We start from the raw sequence: 16,440 nt of genomic DNA on the forward strand, positions 1-16,440 counted from the left end.
ACCACCTTTGCTAGATCAGAGTGAATGAGCATACATTTTTCCAGAAATGTCATAAATTTATTTTCCTTCCTAAATCATTTTTAAATTATTACATAATTCTTATGTTCAGCTATCATATTTTAAAGGACTCCATTACTATCAGCCAAACTATAACAATTTGTGCCACCATTTCAGTTAGTTCAATTACTGATTTTCCATAAATTTTATATTAAAATTCTATTGTTTTACATTGCCACACAAAATCTGGCAACATTTCAAATGATTAGGCACTAGGTTCATACAATTAAGCATCTGGACTACCAGGCACCTGGGACTTTTGTAGTCCACTTGAAAACATTAACAGAACGTTACTAATGCCTTTATTAATGAAAAAGCTGGTTTGGTCAGTGAGGTCTCTCTGCGGAGCAGACATTAAGATGTCACTTTAAAGAACAGTTCTGTACCAACAAGATCAACAGAATTTTAGTGCAAAAGACATACGCTGTTTAGACCCTCCCGGTGGTTTTAATCTTTTTCATACAAACTCAAGAAAAAGGCATTACGCAGTTCAAAGGCTGACTAGTCTATCTGCTACATAATCCTTCCCAAAATGTGTATTGTGAGAAAACAGAGGTCTGAAAAATTCAACACATTTTTCCCTAAGCATGCATCTCTAAATGGCAGTGGCATTTCTAGGACTCAACGTTTGGGTTGGCAGATGGATGGGAAAACATTTGCCTCTGGGATAATCACTGCCCCAGTGGTTCCCCCCACAACTGAAAGCATTGTTCATTTAAATTGCTAAGAAAACAACATGTGGCATTTTGATAATCTCTGGTTAGGCATATAAAATTATGCAATGAATATCTGTTTGACTGCATAGCCCATTTCTATCCAGTCAGCTGGGGCCAGGTATAACATTAATATGAAAATTAAAAAAAAATCCCATAAATTTATTTTCAGATCCAATAAAGCATTATGGACACCTATCTTGCCCCATATGTGAAAGCATGCTCAAACAGAAAGTCATTAGGTAGCAGAGCTGGTGTGCGAAGTAACCATATCTTTTGGTCCACCCACCTAATTACTTCCTATCAGAATAGCATTAGAAGCAGCTATACTTTAGCAGCTCCTACACTACTCAGATGTGGTACAAATTGGATCCCATAGCTTTTCCAAATGCTATTCAGGGAGGGTATCCATATTTTTATTATTAAACACATTTTTACCCTAACATTTCCCTAAAAGACTTCAAGGCAGTTATAAACAGTTAATTAAAAATGATTCTTTTTTAAAAACACAAAAATTGTTAAAACAATTAAGAACAGCTCCAATTATCAACTTGGTGGCCTCATTTTGGACCAACTGAAGTTTTTGATGCCTTTTCAAAGGCAGCCATAAGTAGAGCACATTGCAGTCATCCCGATATGATGTAAATAGGATATGGTTTACTATGGCCAGATCTGCAAATACTGAAACAGAAATAATTGGTCCACCTGCCTAAGCTGGGCACAGCACCATCTGAGCATTCAGGGATAAGGGCAAGGGCAAGGCTAGAAGCACTTCCAAACAATAAATTGTGCTTTAAGGCAAGTGCTATTTCATTCAACATGTTAAATCCCTATCCCTGGGTCAGCAGTTTTACTGACCAAGAAGACCTCTGTCTTCTCTTGATTAAACTTCAATTGATTGTTCACGAGCACCTCCAAGCGTCAGTTTAGCCTCCCTGGACAACTATGGAAAACTTCAACAGAACAAGTGTCATCTGTGTACTGATGACCACAAAACATGATGTAATCCTCTTTGCAAGTAACTTCATGTGGGGAGGGAATTCATGTGGGAAATGCTCCCCAATCAAAACTGAACTTTTGACGAGATGACTTCTCATAATCGGCTTCTGAAATCTCCCTGCATTTCAAAAGTGGTTTGCCAAGCAGGATAGAAACTTGCTATTCAACAAAATCTGCTCAGCCCACATATACACATGCATACCATCAATTGCACAAATTTTGGTAAAAGGAGATAAAATACAGATAAATAAAATATCAGTCTGCATTGTAATAAAATTTAACATACCAAACTGCAATGTAGTCATTCACTAGTTCTGTTTGGAGTAAGGTAAAATTAATATAGATTCCATGGCCCTGGGGTACAGTAATAAGCCATGTACAATCTTTTGAATTTGGATATTCATCTGGAAATCCTGGGGAGTACACAGTACCATTCTGAGATGTTACATTGTAGCCACAAGGAGCTGAAAAGGAGAAGAATTTAAATGTTAAAAGATAGGCTGCCTTATTAAAGACATAACAGCAATTTGATGAGTTTAAAACAATCATTCAAGTCTCCAAGAAAACAAAGTTACATGGCTGATTACCTTTCAGTGATAAGCTTATACAGTTTTTTATATATAAAAATGGGGGGGGAACCACAGCGGCGGGTAGCATACTGTTGTGTCACAGACAGCTTGCACTGAGGGCAGATGACCACCGTCTCCAAAGAGCAAAGAACAATATTCTGACAGCACTTAAAGGAACCTGATGAGAGAGTGGCAAGGTAAGCATGGTAAGAAATTGAAGGGACAATGTTTCCTCGCTCAATTTTCCTTACACATGCCTCCAAAGGGGCAAATAAAGTTTTTTTTCCTTTCTCCTGCCACATTCTTTGCCAAAGTGAGGAAAAGGTTGGGGCAACGAAAGAAGAAAAGGAGTGTTTTCTTCCTTTCACTGCAACATGACAGGGATGTTCCAAAGGTTCCTATTAGTCTTCTAGATAGATCAAATCCAGCTTCTGCACAAGCTTTTAAAGCAGATTGAGTTTATACAGTTGTGGAAGAGGTATCAATTTAAATCCTAGGAAGAGCTGAAAAAAAGGTAATCCATAAGAGATAAAGGGAAGGCTTAATGGGGAATATGAGTAGTTTAAATGTGGTGTGAGCATGAATGAGGTGTGTGAGTAGGATATATGCACTGAGATATTATTTTTTAAAAAACATATCCACAGGTTTCAGCACATGACACTATCACAATCCCAGAGTCCAGCAGTGACCAGGACATTGAGTTGGTGGCTACTGTGCCATTAGCTAAGGGTTCAGATTGGCTTCCTGGCTCTGAGTCTGGTGCCGGTGACCAAAGAAGCACTGAATGAGGGGCTGACAGGCACAAGCCCACTAAACCAGATGTCATGGCACCAGGGCCCATAGAACCAGAACCAGATCCCTCACATGTGCCTTCCCCTGGGCTTGAGGAAACGAGAGCCTCTCGCAGCACCTTGACAGCCCAATGGCAGCAGCTGAGAAGCCATGGAAGGCAGAAGGAATACCTATCATCAGGCTTTGGCTCTTTACTCTAGTTTTCCAAAAAGGAAAAAGCTTAGGAAAGCTGAACTGGAGAGAGAGGCTTGTCAGAGCACATTGCTCACGAAGAACTGTCCATGCTGCCTTGGTCCATGGGCTGCTCTGTAGCATCAGAAGAGTCTTTTTAGCAGCATAAATAGATTCAAAACACAGTATTCTTCCTTTTCATCAAACTAAACATCTTTGACTGATTTATTTCCAGCTGGAAATGCATCCAATTGTACAGAGGCATGTGATTAATCATATGATTATTACGCCTCAAAGAAAGAAAAAAGAGTCATGTGAGCTGTGTTGTTGAGTTATTGGCTATTTGCACGAAGTGCCTTATTCACAATTAACATTACCACCATGATGGAGGTGAGCTCACTCCACCACCAAAAAAGGACATTCCTTCAAAAAAGTATGAACTGGGTAACATCTTCTTCTGCCCTATAAGGTCACTTTCCACTCCCTTGCGATCATGGTAGTCCCAGATCCCTTCCCATCACTTCCCATTTTCACTACAGTACCATCTTTCTCTTTCTCTCTTTCATAGGTCTTGACTGCTAAGAGATGGGAAAGAAGCAGGAAATATGTCCTACTATGCTTCCTTATGTTTGGAATATAAAATGTTTACTTTCTATTCCGTAAGCATGCAGTTTGGACCATGTAAGGTGAACTTTTAACCAAAACTACTGAAACATTGCTTTTAATATGGGGAAGTAGTAGCTTTCTGCTCATTAAGAATCTGACCTAAAGCTGATTGATGTTATATGCCAAAATGCAATACAGCTCAAAGGAAAATTTGCAGATGTTAAGTATATGACAATGTTTTGCTTGCTAAGTTTCTCTAGATTCAAGAAAATGGTTCCCTCAGTGAATACATTTGAAATTTGATATTAAGTATGAAAGCACCACAATTCCTAAAATGCATACATGAGGGACAGAGATCTATATAAATAACACTGTAAGCAGGATACAAATATTTCAAATAAATACATAAAATAAATAAGTTGGTTTGTTTTAGGAAGTAAGCAGTAAATCATTTTATTCATAGATTTAAAAAACACATTGCAGATAACATATCCACTACTGGTGTCCTTGAAAAAGTTACATTTCATTTGATTTGTTTTATGTAGATGTCTAGGCATGATGTAATTTAGTCTGCAGGTTCCCATCTGGCTCTTTTGCATGACAAAGGGAGATGATATTGGTCATTTTTGTTGTTTTGCTTTTGTTAAGGATATCCATTTACGGATGTTAGAAAGTTATTTTAATTATAGCATTTCAGTATAATTAATTTAAATTCTAGGCAAGGCACATAATAATTTACTCTTTTCCTCTATGTATAATGTGTGAAATTTCAAAGTAATTTGAGGTAATTCAGAGTAACAGAATTGAAATGTAAGTGGCTGAGTTATAAACTAAATTTAAAATATAAATAAGGAGGCATAGTTTAGCTTTCTAAATTTGTATATGCAGGTGCATGAAGCAGGTCAACGAACATTGTGAATTATGAAAGATATCTGAATTACTACTGCAGACAATCAATTGAACATAGGAACTCCAATACAAAGAAGCATGTGCAAAGACATCCTCTGAAAACTGCTAAAATCCTGTAGATCATTTGTTTCATGGGAAAGGGGGAGCAGGGGGATTGAATCAAGCCTCCAGTTCCCTCTTCCAATCAGCAGAGCAGTGGGATTTTTACATTTACTGAAAAGGTCTCTGTGTGTAGCACTGGCTTTTGGATGAGAGAGGGGGACTCTGTGCTTAAGACAAATTTGCACATGCAGTTCCTCAACTATTTGGGGATACATGCATGGGAACTAGTTTCCCTCTGGGCCATTTTCCTGATCTAAATTGCTCTCCACAATCTGTTATTTGCCCTATATAGAAAAAACATACAGAGAAAACACTGGAGGGGGGAAGGGTTAACATTCACTGCCTAGGTGGCATTATAGCTCCCATTCCAATGTATTTTACAGATTTTTAAAGTGTTTGTAAGTTTTGTTGGGGGAGGGGGGATAAGTGGGAGATCTGGTCATGGATCTCCAAAATGGGTTGCCTATTATGACTCTCAGAACCAACAATTCATGAAGTTTTTTAAAAAACTGCAATTCTACATTTTATTTAATAGACATAACACTAACGTTCTTTGTTTCAAGGCTTGGATTACAAACTCTGGCAGTTCATAATGCTTGTCAATTCCTCCCCCTTCCTCCTGACAGCCTCCAAATCACCTCCCCTTTCTTCAGTCTGGTTACCTGGCAGTAGGTGAGAGGAAGGAAGGGAAAGTCTCTTTCACTCTCTCTCTCTGGCACCTGAAGTGCTGCTCTGGCTCTGGCAATATCCCAGATGGCAGGAGCCTTGGAAAACATACTTTCCCAAAGGATACCAATAACTACTGGAAGTCCTGTGGACACTGATAGGCCTGAGAAAACTACATTTACATGTGCTACAGACATGAGTGAGTAGGTGAAAGTAAGGGGATTTGGAGACTGATGGGGGAATGCAAGAGGACAGAAAAGGAATGGGAGTTTGGCTAATTATGTCATCTGGGGGTGTGATGGAGTTCTGGAGTTCAACATGTAAGCAGAATAAGCCAAGTTATTTGCTATGGTTTGTTGAACTCAATTATGAATCAAAGTGGTGTGGAGTTTTGCAACATCTCTATTAGTGGGTAATACCAAAAAAAAATTCTGTAATTTGCCATCTCTTGTCTCTTTGATTATATAATGGTGGCAGAATACTAGGACTCAAATATAATTACAGTTAGCAACATTTACCTTCACATTTTGGAAAGGGATAGTTCCAGTTCCGGTTAATCCCATGGTGGCAAGTGAGAACAGAATGACCAATCAATACATATCCAGGATAACACTCAAAAGATATTGACTGGCCCACACTGTAATCTGAATTAATTATATATCCATTGAAAAATGGTGGGGGATCTGGGCAATTTTGTAATTCGTATGCTGGAAAAGAAAGAGAAAAAGGTAAAATACAATGTTCTCACTTTTTAAAAAAAAAATAACAGGATTTTTTTAAAAATTTGCTATATTTATGTCAGACTATTAGAATATACAAAATAAGACAACAAATAAAGCTTGGGAAAAACAGGAAGTGTTCATTTAATTACAACATGATGAATTCACATGACATATGCATTGAATACGAAATACCTTGTCATTTGAATATTTGATGATGCATTGACTTACTCTCTATTTTCTCTTGAATAAATGTAAGCAGAATTGGTCAACCGTGATTACAACAACTGCAAGTGACATATTCCCACAGGAATGGGTTGTTAATAGCTGTAGTCAGGCATTCCCCCTCCATGTATCTGTAACTGTGTACAGGAGGCAACTAAGATTGCACCTGCTAGCCCACCTCTGCTACTGCACACCAGTTAGCCTCACCCACCACTGCCCGTATTATCATAATCATCATTATAAATAATCAATTAGTGCTATTAAAGCTCTACCCCACCCTTCTTCCCAAAAGGAGCCTAGGGTGGCAAACAAGGGACAAAACACTACAAACATTTTGTGAGAGAATCCCCACGGGGGGGACCCTGTATGATCAGGGTTCTACATCACAACAAGTAGCATCAAACAGCCTTCCCTTTATTGCCTGAGACCAGTTTACTTGCATGATCACAATGCCTGCTTGACTGCTCCAATCTGCAAAATTGGCTCTATTACAGTGACACATAATACTTATCTGCACTTATAAGAAATTGTTCTTTTAGTATCGCAGCACCTACACTGTGGAAATCTGTGCCTACTGACACCTGGCTTCGCTGCATTCTTTTCAGTGCCTGCTTAAAACGTTTATGTTTAGGCAAGCCTGTCTAGACACATAGATGCTGATGTGTTTTAATCTCTTTTTAATTTACTGCTAATTTTAATTGTATTTTAAATGTTTTAAATTACTTGTTTTCAACTGTTTTATTGATAATTTTAATGTAAACCACTTAGAGGTTTTGTTATAATCAAGCAATATATAAATTTTGTTAAAAAATAAACTGTAACAACGATCTTGAACAAACAAAACCAAACCTATATGAGCCAAATGTTAACATCCTACAACTTGAGGAAACTACTGGGTGATGTTGAGGAATGCACCATGGCTGAATGCACCAAGCCAAAGATCTTGCTGATCTGCCGCTTTCATTACCTGCCCGCTGTAAAGGCAGGCCAAGGGAGCCCTGGTTGCTTGGGCAGTGTTCAGAGGCTAAAGCGTCCAGGACTTAAAAGGCCCATTGGCACTATTGGTTAAGTGACCCCCTCATTCTCTGGGTACTTTACCTCTATTACTGCCTGCACTAATTGCCATTTGTGACCAAGAAAATAATGGGTTGTATTCAAAAAAATTCTACTCAGAGTAGACCCATTAAAATGAACTTAGTCAAGTCTATTAATGTCAGTGGGTCTACTATGACTAGGTCTACCATTGAATATCAAACTATGACTTCATCCGTTGACTTAACGCAAGACACAACCTGCGTACGAACAAAGGCACTCCAGGTTGCCTATCAACCAATATTCTACAAATTCCTACTTAAAGCTTAGCAACTGGCAATTCCTATACTGTTGCACTGGGATGGGTGGGTTGGTGAATTGCAGTATGGGTCCAACAGTCCAGGACAGAGGGTGGAACTACCTTATAAAGGTGTGTAGCCTGGCCTTCAGTTGGATGGACTTCCAATAAAAACATAAGAGCCTGCTGGATCAGGCTGATGGATCATCCAGTCCAACACTCACAGTGGCCAACGAAATGCCTATGGGAAGTCCACAAGCACGACCTAAGCACAAGAGCACTCTCCCCTCCCATGGTTTCAAGCAACTGGTATTCAGAAGCACTGAAAGAGAAGGGAGGGCATAGCCACCATGGCTAATAGCCACTGACAAACTTATCCTCCATGAATTTGTTTAATCCTCTTTTAAAGTCCTCAAAGTTGGTGGCCATCACTGTCTCTTGAGGAAGTGAATTCCATAGTTTAACTATGTGCTGTGGGAAGTACTTTCTTTTGTCTGTCCTTAACCTTCCAACATTCAGCTTCATTGGATGTCCACGAGTTTTAATATTATGAGACAGGGAGAAAAACGTTTCCTTATCCACTCTCCATGCCATGCATAATTTTATACACTTCTATCATGTCACCTCTTACCTTTTCTCAAAACTAAAAAAGCCCAGTAAGGGAGTCACACCATCCCCTTGATTATTCTGATAGCCCTTTTCTGAACCTTCTCCAATTCGACAATATCCTTTTTGAGGTGAGGCCACCAAAACTGTACATGGCATTCCAAATGCAGTTTCACCATAGATATGTACAACAGCACTATGATATCAGCAGTTTAATTTTCAATAGCTTTCCTAACAAACCGAAGCATGGAATTTGCCTTTTTCACAGCTGCTGTGCACTGAGCTGACATCTTTATTAAGCAATCCACTATGACCCCAAGGTCTCCTTCCTGGTCAGTCACTGCCAGTCCTGATCTCATGAATGTATATTTGAAAATAAGATTTCCCCCCAATATGCATAACTTTCCACTTGTTTACACTGAATTGCATTTGCAATTTTACTACCCATTCACACAGTTTGGAGAGGCCCTTTTGGAAATCTTCACAATACATTTTTGTTTTAACAACCCGGAACAATTTAGTATCATCAGCAAACCTGGCCACCTCACTGGTCACCTCTAACTCTAGATTGGTTATGAACAAGTTAAAAAGTACAGGTCCCAGTACCAGTCCTTGGGGGACTCCACTTCATCTGTCCATTGGGAGAACTGTCTATCTATTCCTACTCTGCGTTTGGTTTCCTAGCCATTTCCTGATCCAAAAGAGGATCCACAGTTCATATTCTAGCCAAAACGGTATGTTGGGGAGGGGGGTAAACCTGCCCTCAGCATAGAGCTGGAGGAGCAACATTTACTTTTTTCTTCTTTATCATTTTTTTAAAAGTGCCCGCTTGTAGAGGTGCAGCTACACGCCTGCTTGTAACCCTGCAGTTTCCTGAGGCTCACGGCTGTGTTTCCTGAGGGTTGGGCTAGAATTCCAATGGGAACTCTGCTATCAAAGTTCTTACACTGTGCCCCTGTGTATTTGGCAGAATGTGCTAGGTTCTGGACCACAATTACTAAAATAACAATAGCCTCTTCTCTAGAGAATAGCACCAGGGCCACAAAGAAAAAGAGGCTCTCTGGACTTAGAGTTATCCCCCACAGGAGTCATTTATGTTCAGAAGACATTATTACATGAACATGAAGAATTTGGTTTCAGATGTGTATAGATATATTCACTATTAAGCAAAAACCCTTGCGGTTTAAGAATGTACCTATAGCTAACAGATATTTCTATCAAACTTTAAAAAGCAGGGAAATTGGGCAGCTATAGTGAATGCACCAGGGGAGCAGGAGACCTGACCTCCTTTCTGAGATATTGTACTGCCCTACACATTTGTTGAAATGCAAACACAATTCCTTTTCTGAGAGTTCCTAGGAAGATGTCCTGTTCCCTTCACAGACCTTCAATCAGAGTGGCTGACTGTTAAATCACTCTGGCCACTGGAGCTCTGTCAGGGGAATAGGAGTCTTCTCTCAGCACCCTTCACAAACTATACTTCGCAGGATTCTTTGGGGGAAGCCATGACTGTCTAAAGTGAAATAAAGGTGTGATGTGGGTGTGGCCACCTGATTAGGCAAGGCAAGCAGCTGGGAGTCTGGCTTTTAGAACACTGACAGTTGCTTCTTACTGAGCATGTCCGACATTATCATTCAGTTCAATGCTAAATTCATTAAATTCATTAAAAATCAGCCAGGCATTTTTTAAAAACTTTTAAACTGCCGAAGATGAAGGTCAGAGTATGCAGCAAGGTCAATAGGATTATAGGTACTCTGTGAACATGACTGATTTTTAATTAATTTCAACAGATTATGAGAACTCTGACAGGAAAGTCCAAAAGGGGTCTGCCTTTTCTCTCTCTTTTTAGACTTTGAACTCTCAAATCTCTCTGACTGTTTTGTGTATTGCCATGAAAATTTAGAGGGTTGTTAAGCAAGCATTTCTGAGTTAATGACTATAAGTTTTGTAAGGTTTGTTTTGAAATGACCTTATGGGAAGGATCAGAATGTCATGGGGGTTATTTTCAATTTAACATTGTGGAATGCAAAAAATCCATGCTGACTATAGTATACATCCACTCTTGTAGCTGTATAATGCATTCTAATCAGGCAAATACACAGGCCAGCTAAAACATTTCCACTGTTCACTGATCTGGTGACAGTGTTTTTTTATTCCTGAATGATCACAGAATCATAGTTGGAAGGGGCCTATTAGGTCATTTAGTCCATTCACCTGCTCAGTGCAGGAATCGAACTTACAACATACCCGACAGGTGCCTGTCCAGCTGCCTCTTGAATACAGTGTTGGAGAGCTCACAGACTCCCTAGATAATTGGTTCCATTTTCATACTGCTCTAACAGTTAGGAAATGTTCCCTGATATTCAGTCAATATCTCGCTTTCTGTAACTTGAGCCCATTAATCCATGTTCTGCACTTTGGGATGATCAAAAACAGATACTGGCCCTCCTTTGTGTGACAACCTTGAAGAGTGCTATCATATCTCCCTTCAGTCTTCTCTTCTCAAGGCTAAACATGCCCATTTTTTTCAGTGTCTCATCAAAGGGCTTTGTTTCCAGCCCCCTGATCACCCTTGCTGCCCTCCTCTGAACCTGTTCCAGTTTGTCTGCATCCTTCTTAAACTGTGGTGTCCAGAACTGGATGTAGTATCTAAGATGAGGCCTAACCACTACTGAATAGAGGGGAATGAGTACTTCACATGATTTGGAAGCTATACTTCTGTTAATGCAGCCTAAAATAGCATTTGCCTTTTTTGTAGCCACATCACACTGTTGGCTCATATTCAGCTTCACATTCCTTCTAATATGCAGTATCGTTGAGCCAAGTATCCCTCATTTTATAAATGTGCACTTGGATTCCTTTTCTTAGGTGCATACCTTTGTGCTTATCCCTGTTAAATTTCATTCTTTTGTTTTCAGCCAGATCGGTACATAATAAGACCACTCTCATCCATGACTTGATTGTGGGTGAAGGTGCCGATTTGGTGTGCATTACCGAGACCTGGGTGGGTGAGCTGGGAGGAGTTGATCTGACCCAACTTTACCCACCTGGATACTCGGTGCAGCACCAGCACAAGATACAGGGACAGGGGGGAGGAGTTGCTGTGGTCTACAGAACTTCCATCTCTGTCACCAGAAAACCACTCTGTCTTGGAAATGGCTGTGAGGGCCTGCACCTGGTGTTGCGCCGAGCAGACAGTAAACTAGGGTTGCTGCTGGTGTACCATCCACTCTGATGCCCAGCAGCTTCTGTGACCAAGCTGGCAGAGGTCCTCTCGGCTGTGGTGTTGGAGGATCCCAGAACGATAGTACTGGGTGATTTCAATGTCCATGCTGAGGCTGCCTCTAGTATTCTGGCTCGGGACTTCATGGCCTCCATGACGACCATGGGGCTGTCTCAAGTTGTTATTGGCCCAACACATAGGGCAGGACACACCCTCGACTTGGTTTTTGCTCCAGATGGAGGAAGGGGTGGAGATGGGGGGAGGATGTCACCCCATTGTCATGGTCAGATCACTTCCTGGTGAAGATTAGACTTATGGCTCCAATCCTTCCCTGCAGGGGTGGTGGACAGATTAAGATGGTCCGCCCCCGGAGCCTAATGGAATCCACTGGATTCCTGAATGCTCTGGGGGAGTTCCCAGTAGATAGAGCAGGTAACCCTGTTGAAGCCCTTGTCACGCTGTGGAACAGTGAGATGCGTCGGGCTCTCGACACGGTTGCCCCCGAGTGCCCTCTCCAGCACTGTGGAGCCCGGCTTGCACCTTGGTACACCAGTGAGCTAAGGGCAATGAAAAAGGCTAGACAATGGCTAGAGCGCAAGTGGCAAAAGATGTGCTGTGAGGCTGATCGGGCACAAGTAAAACATCATAACTATGCCTACTGTGTGGCGGTGAGGGTGGCGAAGAAGGCCCACTTCTCTGCCTCCATCGCATCCTCAAGTAGCCATCCGGTGGAGCTTTTCCGTATTGTCAGGGATCTGTTGACATCAACTCCAGGAAATAGAGTCTTAGACCCTTCGGAGGCCCATTGTGAATTGTTTACAAGGCACTTTGAGGGTAAAGTTGCTCGCCTCCATAGCAGTCTTGATGCCCCATCCACATCTACTGTAGTCCCCAATGAGGTGTCCAGTGTGTCTGCTGCAATGTCTTGGGAACATTCAGTTGATGCGGCCTGATGACGTGGACAAGGTGCTTGTGCTGATGCGGCCAGCAACGTGTGCTCTTGACCCTTGCCCTTCTTGGCTTATTAAAGCATGCCAAGGGGGTTTGACCGAGTGGATCCAGGGTGTGGTCAATGCATCATTGCGGGAGGGAGTGGTTCCAGGTGCCTTGAAAGAGGCAGTGATCCGACCACTCCTGAAAAAGCCCACCCTGGACCCATTGGTTTGTGACAACTACCGACCGGTTGCAAATACCCCCTTCTTAGGGAAGGTGATTGAGAGGGTTGTGGCGCAGCAACTGCAAGTACTCTTGGTGAAACAGATTATCTTGACCCATGCCAGTCTGGGTTCAGGCCTGGTTATGGGACTGAATTGGCCTTGGTTACCCTGATGGATGACCTTTATTGGGAGAAGGACAGGGGAAGTGCGACCCTGTTATTCTTACTTGATCTCTCAGTGGCTTTTGATACTATTGACCATAGTATCCTTCTGGGCCGACTTGGTGAGATGGGTATTGGAGGCACTGTTTACAGTGGTTCCGATCCTATCTCCAGGGTCGCTCTCAGCATTGGGTGACTGTCTTTCGGCCCCCTGGCAGCTGTGCTGTGGGGTGCCGCAGGGTACCATCTTGTCCCCCATGCTGTTAATATCTATATGAAGCCCTTGGGAGCAGTCATCAGGAGCTTTGGGGTGAGGTCTCAGCAGTATGCTGATGATACTCAGCTCTATTTCTCTATAACATCTGAATCGGGAGAGGCCATGCAAGTGCTGGACGCCTGCCTGGACTTGGTGGTGAGCTGGATGAGGGCCAATAAACTGAGTCTGAATCCTAGCAAGATGGAGGCACTGTGGGTTGGTAGTTCAGATAATTGGTCAGTTGCCTGCTATGGATGGGGTTGTACTTCCTCTGAAAGAGCAGGTCCGTAGTCTGGGGGTGCTCCTGGATCCATCTTTGTCACTAGAGGCCCAGGTGACCTCAGTGGCTAGGAGTGCCTTTTACCAGCTTCGGCTGGTGAGACAGCTATGGCCATTTCTGGACCAGGATAGCCTTGCCACCGTTGTCCACGCACTGGTAACCTCCAGGCTAGATTACTGTAATGCTCTCTATGTGGGGCTGCCCTTGAGGTTGGTCCGGAAGCTGCAGCTGGTGCAAAATGCGGTGGCGAGACTGCTCACTGCCCCATTTATTTTAATTGAGATGCTCTTGAAGGGGCGACCAAGCTCATCCTCCTGTATTTCTGTGCAGGGATATATATTTTTTAACATACAGTGCAGCTCCTTCAATTGCTGTATTCCAGTCATGGGAGTCAACCCACCAAGTTGCAGTTATACCTGTCAAGTCATATTTACCCTCCTGTATTAACAGTTCAGGTTCATCCTGTTTGTTTCCCATATTATGGCCATTAGTATATAGACATTGAAGACCATGTGATTTATGGTCTGGCTCCCTTCCTACATTTTTATGAAGTCTATTATTGGTCCCCATTAGAGCTGTTCTCTCAGTTCCTGTTGTTGTGCATAAGCCTTTGTCAATTGTTATCTCCAAGTTTATGTCTCTCTCCTCCATAGGATTCAGTTTAAAGCCCTTCTGATGAAATTTTCTATGCTGTAGCCAAACATGTTCTTCCCAATCCTCGAGATGTGCAACCCATCACTTGCCAGCAGTCCATCTTCCAGAAAGTGTAGCCAGTGGTCCCAGAATCCAAATCTCTTGTGTCAACTCCACCTTCGTAGCCAGTCATTCACCTGGAGTATTTTTCTTTCCCTTTCTACTCCTAAGTACTGGAAGGATGGATGAGAAAACTGGGCCCCAATGTCCTTGTTTTTCCTTCGCAGAGCTTCAAAGTCTGCTGTGCTCTTGTCGTAGCTCTGCTGGGCAAAATTATTTGTTCCCACATGGATGAGAAGAAAGGGATACATGTCAGTGGGCTTTATGAGTGTTGGCAACCCTTCTGTCACATCTCTAATCTGTCCTCCAGGGAGACAGCATATCTGGTGAGTTCATGGGTCTTCTCGGCATACTTGGGTTTCAATCCCACGCAGTAGGGGATATCCCACTATTACTGCTCTTCTCTTCTTGTTGTTGTGAGGTGTAGTTTCACTGCCTCTGCTTGACTGAGTTCCAGCCTCTCGTTCATTGTCATTACAGGGGTCTCCTGTAATTCTTCCTCTGCAAGCTGTCCTCCAGTCTCATCCTCAAATGCCTGAAAGTGGTTCCTTCTGCTCACCCTTTCCCACGGAGTTTCCTCTACTTTGCTGATTCTCTCCTCAACACTCTCCTCCTCTGCTTCAACATGCTGTTGTTCTTCCACCTCCTGTACTGCTCTTTGCTGCTGTTGTTCCACTATTCTGTCTAAGAATTCTTCATTTTCTATTATACTTTTGAGTGTGGCCAAGTATTTGAGAAACATGTGCTGCCCAGTTTTCCACTCAAAGAGATAAGGACTAAATGAAGTTTCTCTGGTTGCCAGACAAAATGGATACTCCAGCCTGCTGCAATGTCTACGGCAGAGGTAGCCATAGTGTTGCCATCTAGATGTCATTGGACAACTCCCATCATCCTTGACCAGTGGTCATGCTGGCTGGGATTGAAGGGGGTTGTAGTACAACATCTGGAGGGCACTACAATGGCTAGACCTGATTTTTTGTAATATCTGGGAAAAGAGACAGATGTTTCAAGTAGCCATGATGGAAAACTTAGGTTGTATTCAACCAAGTCCTAGTCTGAGTAGACCCACTGAAATTAATGAACCAAAGTTCGCCATTTCTGTTAACTTTATTGAGTCTGCTCTAAGTAGGATGAGCATTGAATACCACCTCTTGGGTGCTGAACATGGATTATCTTAGAATGATGAATATAAAGGTATGAAGGTGAGGCAATGGGGAAAGCTCAAGGGCAAATACACTGCAGGACACTCTAATTTCAGGAAATCATTGCTTAGGAGGCTTACACCAACTGCTGAACCAGTATATGATACGCATACACAAAACCAAAGTGGCTTTTAAGCTATGAATACATAATGTAACAAAAGTATGGAGTTGACAATGTTTAGGATATTGCTGCCACTCACTACATACACATGAAGTCTGTTCACAAAATCTTCACACAAACATATACACTATATACGAGAAAAAACTGGATTCGGGTATTGCAAGACTTTTGTGGGAAAGAACGAAGATTTTATAGTAAATTTTCAGGGGAAAGTCTGAGTCTTCACTACTCTCCAGATTCTTCTGGCAGGCACATTTCAAAACTTTTCTATATTTCATTTTAGTTACGTTTTCATAAATATTCCGATTCTGCAAATGTATTGTTAGTATGCATTCCTCTCAAATCCAGTCTTTTTTATAGTTATTTATAATCATCAGGAAAGAAAGTTTGGAAAATGTAAAATGTTTGTGTTTAAATAGCCATTCTACAACTACTCCTGTAACAGACAAGCATGAATTCACACAAGCATAGCAGTTGTCTGATAAATGTCTGTATTCAGCGTTCACCTAGTAATACTATGTTAGGACAGTCATATCACCCAGTCATAGTTCTGACTTCTGTAAAGGCATGTAAATTGAAGACATGATATATAAATCAACTGAATGATTTGACTTATAAATCAGTGCTGTGACCAAAATAAAAACAAAAATTAGCGACGTGATTTATGGAAAGCTTTGTGACTTGTTAATTAGTCCCATATTATAGAAAACATGTTCAAAGCTTGAAAATTCACCACCTTACCAACAAATCAATGCTACATGGTCTTGCAGTACAATGCAAACCATTCACATATTAGATAAATCAATGAGAGGCTTTCCTCTCT

At 41.6% G+C, this 16,440-nt stretch overlaps 1 protein-coding gene across 1 annotated transcript in view; it reads right to left on the reverse strand.

Annotated features, from left to right (window-relative positions):
* Positions 1 to 16,440, reverse strand: part of CSMD1 (CUB and Sushi multiple domains 1) — a 1,745,606-nt gene that overhangs the window by 178,872 nt on the left and 1,550,294 nt on the right. The window contains exons 42-43 of the mRNA XM_061622907.1: positions 6,103 to 6,291; positions 2,056 to 2,233 (exon numbers count right to left, since the gene is read on the reverse strand). Of these exons, the coding sequence (XP_061478891.1) occupies positions 2,056 to 2,233; positions 6,103 to 6,291 (367 nt within the window). The remainder of the gene's footprint in view (positions 1 to 2,055; positions 2,234 to 6,102; positions 6,292 to 16,440) is intronic.

The sequence above is a fragment of the Rhineura floridana genome, chromosome 4, assembly GCF_030035675.1.
Source record: "Rhineura floridana isolate rRhiFlo1 chromosome 4, rRhiFlo1.hap2, whole genome shotgun sequence".
Lineage (NCBI taxonomy): Eukaryota > Metazoa > Chordata > Lepidosauria > Squamata > Rhineuridae > Rhineura > Rhineura floridana.